This window comes from Mycetomoellerius zeteki, unplaced genomic scaffold, assembly GCF_001594055.1.
Source record: "Mycetomoellerius zeteki isolate Tzet28-1 unplaced genomic scaffold, Tzet1.0 scaffold85, whole genome shotgun sequence".
Taxonomy (NCBI): domain Eukaryota; kingdom Metazoa; phylum Arthropoda; class Insecta; order Hymenoptera; family Formicidae; genus Mycetomoellerius; species Mycetomoellerius zeteki.
The window spans coordinates 243,580-254,195 of NW_017257883.1; the positions used below are offsets into that span (position 1 = coordinate 243,580).

At 37.0% G+C, this 10,616-nt stretch overlaps 1 protein-coding gene across 5 annotated transcripts in view; it reads left to right on the forward strand.

The window, feature by feature from the left end:
• The window catches only part of yps (Y-box binding protein ypsilon schachtel), a 10,902-nt gene extending 541 nt beyond the window's left edge, over positions 1-10,361 (forward strand). Inside the window, exons 2-8 of one of the 5 annotated variants that reach the window (XM_018459722.1) lie at positions 2,401-2,464; positions 5,708-5,741; positions 5,821-6,082; positions 6,171-6,493; positions 7,488-7,736; positions 8,436-8,498; positions 8,837-10,361. In XM_018459722.1, coding sequence (XP_018315224.1) covers positions 2,401-2,464; positions 5,708-5,741; positions 5,821-6,082; positions 6,171-6,493; positions 7,488-7,736; positions 8,436-8,498; positions 8,837-8,881 — 1,040 coding nt within the window. In that variant the 3' untranslated portion in view covers positions 8,882-10,361. The remainder of the gene's footprint in view (positions 1-2,400; positions 2,465-5,707; positions 5,742-5,820; positions 6,083-6,170; positions 6,494-7,487; positions 7,737-8,435; positions 8,499-8,836) is intronic. The other 4 variants (XM_018459723.1, XM_018459724.1, XM_018459725.1 and 1 more) reach the window with 4 other exon arrangements.
• Positions 10,362-10,616: the final 255 nt, after the last annotated feature.

Below are 10,616 nucleotides of genomic sequence, written 5' to 3' on the forward strand. Positions count from 1 at the left end.
GACCCGGTGGACGAGCCTCGTCGGACGCGTCGCATCGTGCTTCGGCCGCGAGGCGACGCGGCGAAGCTGGAACCTCCATTTTCCATCAGCTGATGCTCTCTCGTCGCGGACGAGAAATTCTTCCGCGACTGCGGCTTTTCGACGAAGACTCCGTTCTCTCGTCTGGCCATCGATTTTCATCGATGGCGCCGTCGCTCGCTCTCGCGACGCGTCGTGTCGCATCGCGTCGCATCGCATAACCTGAAAATCGAGCGGGTGCCGCGAGCGAAAATCGACGCGAAGGAGATTTTCCAGAATGTTCCGTACCTCCGAGATCCATTGCGATATCGATCTTTTTCCTTCCGGAGCGATCTCTCGTGACGATCCGAAATATCCTCGCCCGCGCGCGCTCCACGTTTTCGTTACGTAAGCGCGTCGCCGCGTGTTTCTCCGAGCGTGCTTCGTCGCGGCGAAACGCATTCGCGCCTCCGGACTGGCTAGATCGATCGATCACGCATTTTTTTCGCCACGTGAAGACGCTCGCGCTATTTCGAAACCTACTGGAATTCGAAAAACAATGTTATGGAAAATTCTGGAAATCTCACACTCCGGAATTCTAACATCAGTAGAATATATCATTAGACTATTCTCGTCTTTCTTAGAACAAGAGATCGTCAAAGATCAAATTTAAATTAGTTGATCTCCAAAAATTTTCAGTTTCTACAAATCTCTCTAAAATCGTTGTATAATTAATCTACAAGTACACATTTTATCAAAATAACGAGATTTAGGAAAATATTTTCGATCGCATCTTTTTGTTTCTAAAGCAAGAAAAGGATCGAGTTTGAATTCAATTTATTTCCAGAAATGTCTAATATCGACAAAGATCTCTGAAATTTTATGATTGTATCTATATATAAACGTCTTATCAAAATTCATTACGAAATTTGATACAATATATTTAATCACGCGTCTGTTTTTCCTGAAGCGAGGAATTGTTGAATATTAAATTTGAAAGAATAAATTTTCAAAAATGTTTGAAAATTGTTATACCATTAATCTACATGTTTCGTTAAAATTTATTACAAAATTTAGTAAAAGATATACAATCATACTTTTATTGTTCTGAAATTGTTAAGTATAAAATTTAGTCGAGAATATTCAAGAGTTCATTGAAAGAGTTTGTCGATCATTCTGGAAATTTTATGAATAAAGTTTACCTTAGAAACGTTTAGAAAAACTAACTATATAGAATTATACTTTTAATGTATCAATTTATATCTTATTAAAATTTATACTTAGAATGCATTCGTGCTCTCGTAATATCTAATTAAGCCATCATATATAATTACATTTTAAATTGTGTTCATATCTTAAGATTGTTGAGATAGGAAGGTGACGTCTTTAAATAAAATTAATTCCGCGAACACTTCACCTGACTGATCGTTATTCGGAGAATATTACTCAGATTTTCAGAATGCGAGGAATTTCGCCAGGCCGATCTGTCGTTGATGACACTAATTCCGACCTTTGTTTGGGTTATACTGTGTGACAAGGTCGCGTGTAACTGTTGTGAAGATAGTCTTATCATATTTTCGTTAAAACGCAAGATCGTGGTGTACATGTATAATATACGTTAATTCCTGGAATGTACATTTTTATATGAATTTAAAAATTCCGAGATTCCGAACGATTTTGTATTTTCTTAAAATTTGAAGACATATTTATTTAAAGACTGAGATATTAGTTTGTGAGGAATTTAGAGTACGTCCGTTTCTATCAATGTAGATTAACTTTAATCTCGATTTAACTTACTGTTGCTTATCTTTTTCTAATTTGTTCTTAATTTATTATTTATCTTCTGCTAATTTTAAGAATTGGGAAAAGATAAAGAATAAATTAAATCGATATTAATTTACATTGGTAAAATGAACGTTAATCATTCATACATCATCGTCCGCCTATTCAAATTATTTTTTTCTGTCAATCTTTACTTGATTTTTCTTGATTTCTGAGACATTATTCCTAGAAATATTATTCACCACATATATAAAAACGGTATCCGTTATATTTCGTCTTCAAGCATGCTTACGTGTTCGTAAACACGTGATATGTACCTGCGGTTAAGCACGTTATTTCCCTCTTCAAGGTCGCTTTCACAATTTAATAATAACAATAAGTACAGAGAGTACAGGCAACATTTCTCTGGCTCATTATTCATGCACGCGATTCGAATATTCTGGAGGTTTTTTTTTTACATGATTATATTATTTATTTTTTTTTTATAAATCATACCACAATGTTTTGAAACACCCAACGAAAATTATGAGTTGATCATTCCCTGACTTTTGTTCTGAATTTATACAGTTGCATGCGCAGCACATGTATCGCATATATCATGAAACCTTTTTTTTATTTCAGCTAACAAAGTGACCGGAACTGTGAAATGGTTCAATGTCAAGAGTGGCTACGGTTTCATTAATAGGTCAGTAATTATTATTTTGCAGCTACTTTCGTGCTTTTCTTACTTTTTTTTTTCATCATTGCAACGCTCGCCCTTTTATGTACTACTTGATAGAAGAGAAGGTACACGTTTATTCGCTTGCGTGTGTATGTTGTGTGGGTATAAGGGTTACTCATACACTATTAATTTAAACGCCCATTTGGAGCAGCAACCGTACGAGCATTAAAGCGACGTCGAGTATATTAACTGTTGCATTTCCCATGAAAAATTTCCCGCGAACACGTCGCAAAATATCTAATTATCTTTTTCGCTGCTTTAATCCCTTATCCGCAAACTATGTTTGAAATTATGTTTGCTCATCTTCCTTTTACATCGCGCGTCTACCGAATAAATTTTGCGACTTCCGTTGCGCGTTAAATTATTCAAGAAGAACCGATTCTGACGCAAGCGACTGTTTTACGTGAAAATTTCAGTTTTCACATTAACTCTGGCAAAGCTATTTGTCGAGTCTGTAACGATAACGAGTCGTATTGGAGATCTATAATTTTTATTACTCTTTTAAAAAATCCTAAAGCAAATGAAATATCAGTTCACAAGTTTTTTAAAAAATCAGCAAATATTAATTCGTAATTTCACATGTTTTTTTTTAAATCTTAGATTTTTCAAAAAATGGAAAAAGTAAAATGTTCACAATTTTACACATTCTTTGAAAAATCTTGAAGTAAAGTGAATAAAACAGATTTAACATTTACTTTAATTTATCAAAACATACTTATTTTCTTAATCAACATATGTTCCATTATCATTGACAACTTTCATTTTAATTCCCTTCACTTGAATCGGAAACTGATCGTGACGAGCTGACTGGCGTAAAGGTGCCTAAATTTCTAGACTGATCTGACGCTATTCACATTCGAAAAATGTACGATTTAGATCGCGCGAGATTAATTGATAAAGATTTCAGCACATATGGAGGAAGTGGTAGTCTCTAATATTAGGAAAATCGCCGTCTCCGCTGCAGGTTCGACCTGCAACCTCGACCTGGCACCACGCCGCACGGAAAATAGACGCTTCATTCGGCGCGTGGACGGTCCGTATAGGAACGTAGAGCCTCTCGCTATTTCGAGGTCCCTCTATTTATCTGGCGGATCGCCAGGAAATTTTCACGCGCGCGTAGCAGTGCTTTACGCGCGAAACTTTCGCGCGCGGACAGCAGATTCTTTCGAGCGATTCACGATGAAGACGGGACCGCGCATTTCGTAAAAGAAATTCGTACACGCGTGTGACTTCTCGCTCGTCTTCATGGTCTTGTGTACGTGGAGATGGAAGATAGTTTCGCACGATCAGTCTTAGATTCAAACGTTTACCTGCTCTCGAAAGATCTCGCAATGCACTTTCACTGACGCTAACGGTGCCCGATGTGTCGCAAAACATTAGAAACGTTGTTGAAACAGCTGTTTACAAATATAGAACGCTTTCCTTGAATTGTCCCAACGACAAGCAAATTGTCGCGTGTATAGATATTCTGATTTTTGCAATTTCAAGTATCTATTTTGAAAAATGTAAAAATAAAATAGGTAGTTATTAACAATAATAGATAGTTATGTTTCTTGTTTTATTGTATCGATAGCAGCTTATCTTTTTAAGAGTCGTAACATCTCATGCTAAAAATATATATGAAAGATAGTGTGTGTAAAAAATATGCCGTATATCTCTTCTAGAATGAAAATTTATTTATTTTTTTTTACTGAGAGGATTTCAATTTAATATCTCATGTTATCTCATTCTAACTTATTTAGAAGTGACTTTTCAGTGGCAAAAATGCCATGAATTTATTAAAGTAGTAATATGCGATTGTTTTAGATGTGCATTCAGAACGATAACCGCTCATTAAACCCTCAGTGAACTCTTTCATCTGATTGGCATATTCTGTTAAATCCTAAAATATAGACCTATCAGATGAAAGAGTTCACTGAGCGCTCAGTGAGCGGTTCTCGTTCTGGATGCACCCAATGATTACAGTAATGTTAAAAATTTTTTAATTTTAAATACGCGAGAAGAAAAACGAGAAGAAAAACTTGTACACTTTTATAACATATTATTTTATAATGTGATTGTTAACAATAGAGAATAGAACCAAGAATTTGTTTCAAACTCTCTCAGATTATTCGGAAATACTTTCGAGACAAATTCCTTCATAAATCGGTAAAATTAATAAATGAATTAGATCTCGTCGGGAAATCTGTTCTTAAAGTCATACGTTTTATTGGAATCTAATAGTCTTTACTGAGAATATCGAATCCATTGTTCATTCGTCGTGTTCGTTCCAAATTCGGCGAACTCGATTATACCACAATGGGAGAGCAACGTTCCGCCTCGATACCCATTGGATCCTGCCCATTAATTATTCAGCATCGATCCATGTTCTGAGGCAAACAGTGAAATTTTGTTTTACGATAGATTTCTGTTTCTATAGCTGATATTAAAGTTGATAAATAGAATTAATAAAAAAGTAGTAGTAAATTAATAACGAAATAATTTTAGCAGAGAGTATATGAAGATATGTTAATTTTGCTTCTCTTAAAAATTAATTAAATAAATAGCGAGGCCGGTAATTCGGCGATTTAGCTCTTGAAACTTAATTTGATTTTCATACCTGATTCACCTTTTGTTAACTGCGTGTGAGGGGAATCGTTGTCTAGCTGTGACAGCTGGCGTTTGTATACGAGTTGTATTTCTCTCCTGACTGTGCACCACGAGGTGCAACGACCTCTCTACTCCGTGCTTTGCTCCGCAGCTTCATGGATTCCGATTACGTCTGTACATTCGCGAATTCATGCGTAGGACAGATGTATACATATACATATTGTTACGTGCGACGCATGTATCGTGTACATGCCGCAACTTTGTAGAGAATGTAAATTACGCGAATCTCGTACTAATGCTATTATGCCGAATTTCTGCTTGCACAATAGGCAGGTGGATGCGATTATTATGCTGCCTTATTTAATAAAAATTTTCAGAATAGTTTTTACGAAAATATGAATTGTAGTTGTTTGACGTTCAGAATTGTTTCAATTATAATATTGCAATTGATTGCCATCACAAAATTACAGGAATTATAGAAATAATTAATTACAAAATAATTATAGATACGGACTTTTATAAAATATAAATTTTAGATATTAATCTTAACTTAAAAACTTATTATATAAATATATGTATATCGACTGCTTTTAACATAATTGTTCCTGTCTGTTTCAGAAACGATACCAAGGAAGATGTGTTCGTCCATCAAGTAAATATTTCATATTTAATACGCTATACTTAATAATTTTAAAATAATTGCTATATGTCAATGTTATGTGTAATTGTAGTCGGCCATCGTCAAGAACAACCCGAGAAAGGCTGTACGTAGTGTGGGAGACGGCGAGGTCGTCGAGTTCGACGTCGTTATCGGTGAGAAGGGTCACGAGGCAGCCAATGTCACTGGCCCAGCGGGTGAAGCAGTAAAAGGTTCACCTTACGCCGCGGACAAGCGTCGCGGATATCGCGGTATCCACTGGGTGTATCCGAGACGTGGCAATGGTCGACCGCAAAATCGTAGATCACGTGATGGCCAAGAGGGTTACGAACAAGGTATTTTATCTATTATTCGTTTAAACGAGTTGGTATAATTATTTATTCTTCCGGATATTGAGAGTGATTTAATTGTTTGATGATTTAGGAGAAGGAAAGGTCGGCGATGACGCAAACGCCGAGGGAGGCGGCCAGCCACAGCAGCAACAGCGTCGCTATAGGCTGCGTCGTCATTATGATGGTTATTACCGTGGAGGACGGCGTTCCGGGCCCAATCCATCACAGCAGCAAGGAGATGCTGGCGAAGGTGGTGAGCAAGCGGAAGGAACCGGCGGTGAAGGTGGAGCTCCGCCGCGCGGTGGTGGTCGTGGACGCGGTGGTCCATCACGACGTTACTTCCGCCGCAATTTCCGCGGAGGAAGAGGTGGTGGTCCGCCACGACGTCCTCGCAGCCAGGATGGCCAGGTAAGGGTTGGTATCTAACCCTAGCCAAGCTAGCGTTTCTTAATATTGTCACATCGACTAGTAGACAAAAAATGTCGAAATGAACGTATTAATTGCGAATTGGCATGTTTCCTGAATCTTATACGCGTTGTTTCATCCAGAGTTCCGAGATTGTACATTTTAATACGTTAAATTGTATCATGTTTAGAAAATGTTTAGAAAATGCTGAAATCCTTTTTGGAGACAAAAGAGTTAGAAGATGCAGTAAAACAAATAAGATCTTGCATCTAAATTATTGTATTATAATTGTAATTTGAAATAGGAGCGACTTGACAATAATTAATTCAAAATTACATGAAGAAAGTGTTTTAGAATATTGTATTTTTCTAGTAGAATTTTTATATAATATTTTTTCTTCGTTGTTAACTAGTTTCGAGATATGCGATCTTGGAACTGTAGGTGAAAACTCTGTATATATCTTATCTGCAATCGGTTTAAAACAGTTTTGTTCTGCTGTACATTAATTTCTATAACATCAAACAGTTCACGAAAAAATTCATCTCGATTGCTTGCACCTAAATGGTGTACATTATCGTTTTGTTTCTGACAACAATACTGCATTATTCAATAGTAATCAACGGACTTCGCACATTGTAAACATTTTTTTTCGATTTTGCATTCTTGCAAATGATAAATCGTGTTTCAAGTCTGAACGAGCTGTTTAAATCTGCACGGTAGTTATTATAATTTAAAGACAGGAAACTGAGTAGTATTAGACTTTATAAAAACATTGTTTTAGATGCATTTCCCTAGAAATTATACTCGTATTTTCTCAGCAAGACTATATAATTCCTTTATACTAATGCATTAACCGCGCACGGAGTATGTGTTCTGTGCTGTTTGCGAATAATTTTTTTTCACACATTGTAAAACAATAAAGTATTTTATACGAGCATCTTAATGAATTTTCTACAATCGGAAACGCACCTGCACACCGAAATTGGATATATTATAAAATCAGGTGACCGATGACGAGGCTGTTGGCGAGAGTGCACAACTCGATAATTCGCGGAGAAATCCACAACCACGTTACAGACGACGATTAGTACGACGACCTCGTGCGACGTCGAGCCAACAGACGAATACAGTAGAGAGCTTACCATCTGCGGAGACAAAACGCAAATCCTCCAATTCCGCTTCCTCTCCTGTCACGTCTCTTCAAACACAGATTACCGATATCCCTTCCGAGTTCTGCGATAAATCCCCCAAGGTATTATTGATTTTACCCTCTCTTACTCAAATTAGAAAACAACTTGCGTTATCTTATATATTCTTTACTGACGACACGTATCAGACGAATTTGCGAATATACTTTTACGTATATGCAAATATACACTTAATAAAAATTACAGTGAATATCCATACACAAAATCAGCATTCCAAAAGAAAAATTCTTATCTTAGAAAAATTTGGATTGTTTCAATATATTGTGAATCACTAGTTTCACTTACATCTGTAAATATTTCTTTTTTCATCAGGATTCAACATTTCTTTTTCGTACGTGCATTCAATCGTACATCTTGACGTGAGTTGTAATCAGAAGTTAATATGATAATATGAGCCTGTCAGAAGTCAAGTTGGTCAATTCCATTGTATACTTCTGTAAAATCTGTTCATTTTTTTTATACTTCTGTAAAAAAATACGAAAAAAAACATATTAATTTATAACTTTATTATCAATTCACTTTACTTTTATTTCATGTGGAATTGATCAGTTTGACTTCTGAAAAATTTAAATGTAACTCCAACATGGCGGAGTATCGAAGCAGTAGATGTGGGATTTTACAATTTGAAACGAACGAGAGAAAGCTTTTGATTAGGAGACTGCGAATGCGCAATCCGTCGACAAATACAGAGCGGTAGCGCTTAGCACACACTGTTTGCACGTGTCTCTTTGTACTCTTTTCAGTCGGAGCAGAAGTCTGATGCACCTAAAGATTCGGATGCACCTGCCGCTGCCCCTGCTCCACAGGTAACGTCGCTTTGTTTTTTTTTTTCTTCTTTTTGGTCTCGCAGAAGCTCGTCTCGGTTGCCGCAGTTTTCACTCACTTACACTTCCGGCATTAGGATGTGATCGACGAAGCAGATCGTCCGATTTATTTTCTTGCTTATCTTTCCTCCTTTTGTTCTTGTTTTCTAGAAGGAATTGCATTTTCTCCACACATAGCTCTTACACAATATTTTAAAAAAGATGTATAGACGATTAGAGTAAAGATATTTTAACTACGCGTTGCATTATTGCTATTTTCGTGTTATCGCTCTTGCAACTTTCACGCAACGAATAATGTTCGTCAATGTGTATGTTTGCAGGAGAGCCAGCCGGTGCAGAACACCACCACCGAAAGCACCGCCTAACCGAGACAGAGTAACGCGCTATTACCGCAGGACACTCCTTTTTAACATATAACACCAACACCCGTTATACGCTGCTACATCGACAACAAAACAATTGCAAAAAAATCCAAAAAAATATAACAAAAAAAAGAAATCAACAAACACTACTCCACACTCTCTCCACGAAAGCAAATTAAAATTAAGATACGTATGAAAATTGAGAAGCGTACAGTTGTGCTTGACGGATTCTTTTAAAGATAACATAGTTTCATCCCTGTTTCTAGGCTCGAGTTAAGTTATTTCGCTGGAAGAACTTGTTAAGAATAGCCGTATGCTTCTCGGGAATTCGGACAGAAGGGTAAAGCAATTACGGAGTACAGAGCGATGAATTCGAGTGCGGCAAGAGATAGATATATCTATATATATTTTTTTGTTTTTGTTTTTGTGTATTTCTTGTTTCGTACATTACTTCTAATTTGTCTTCGGCAAGGCGCATTATAAATCGTTTCATATACGATATTTGAGTTTATTGCTACATTTCCGTGAGCTTTCTTCACTTTCGGCGACTTTTCCATCAAAAGGAGTAGTAAAAACCGATATGTGGATACTGCTGATAAATGAATCGAATATTTGCCTGTCTCGGAGTCAGTCGTTTCTTTTTGGCTTGTATTTCAAAATTGATGAGCTACCGTATTGCTTTCACTCTTTCATTAAGAAGAATTGGAGTCGCCGTGGTCACAACATTATCCTTGAGTATTTTAAAATTGTACTGTTAGTTGCAAGGTGATTGTATTCATTAATTAGCGTACAGCAAATGCAGGACAATTCTGATAATCGAGGATGACAATGGGGCCGTGGTTCTAATTTTCTTATACTTTACAGGCGATCACAAACAGAAACAATTATTGTAATAGCATTTATCTCGGCCATATTTTTACAATTGTTAATATTGGCCCCTGGTGGGTCTCCGGCGGTGTATTATTAATTAGTGATTATTGTTTTGACTTTATGCATTATTGGTTACTCATGAAATTGGGCGCGAAAACTCGTGAGGTGTCACGTGAATTTTCCCGGGCTGTGAGCGGCGTTCGAAGGTACACTGAATTTTGATCGCGTTCTTTTTTTGTCGACGATGACAATCCGTATACTTGTACATACTATCAATCGTGTTATCGGGCCTAAAGGCACTTCGAGCTAGCCGCAAGCAGGGAGGATGGTTCCTCACCGTGAAACCTCAAAGATTTTCGCGCGTGAGTAAATCGTCCGGTCATTTCTGAAATTAATGTCGGTCGACCATGCACTGGGCAGGTCGTTTTTTTATATTAAATCACTGACCCGCTTGCATGCGGCAATCGACTCGATTTGACTTTTCGAAACAAGAGCCGGGCGTATCACATACATTGGCTCGACTGACAATACGAGTATCGTAGACTGTCACGAGAGTACGAAATAGAGCGCGAACAAGAGTGAGAGAGAGAGAGAGAGAGAGAGAGAGAGAGAGGGGGGGAGAGAGAAAGAGAGAGAAAACAAACTTTATATAATTTTGCATGAAACTAATTTTTAAAATTTTAGTTTGTAGTATCGTCGACGGATAAATAAAATAAATATATGTCTACTTTCTTTAAAAAAAATCTCTAAAAAAATGAAAAATTGAAATATTTATATTTGGCGAAACTTCATTGATTTCTGATTTCCGTCTATATCCAGACGACACAAATATCTACGAGATCATCACAATATCACGAAGACTCATTAG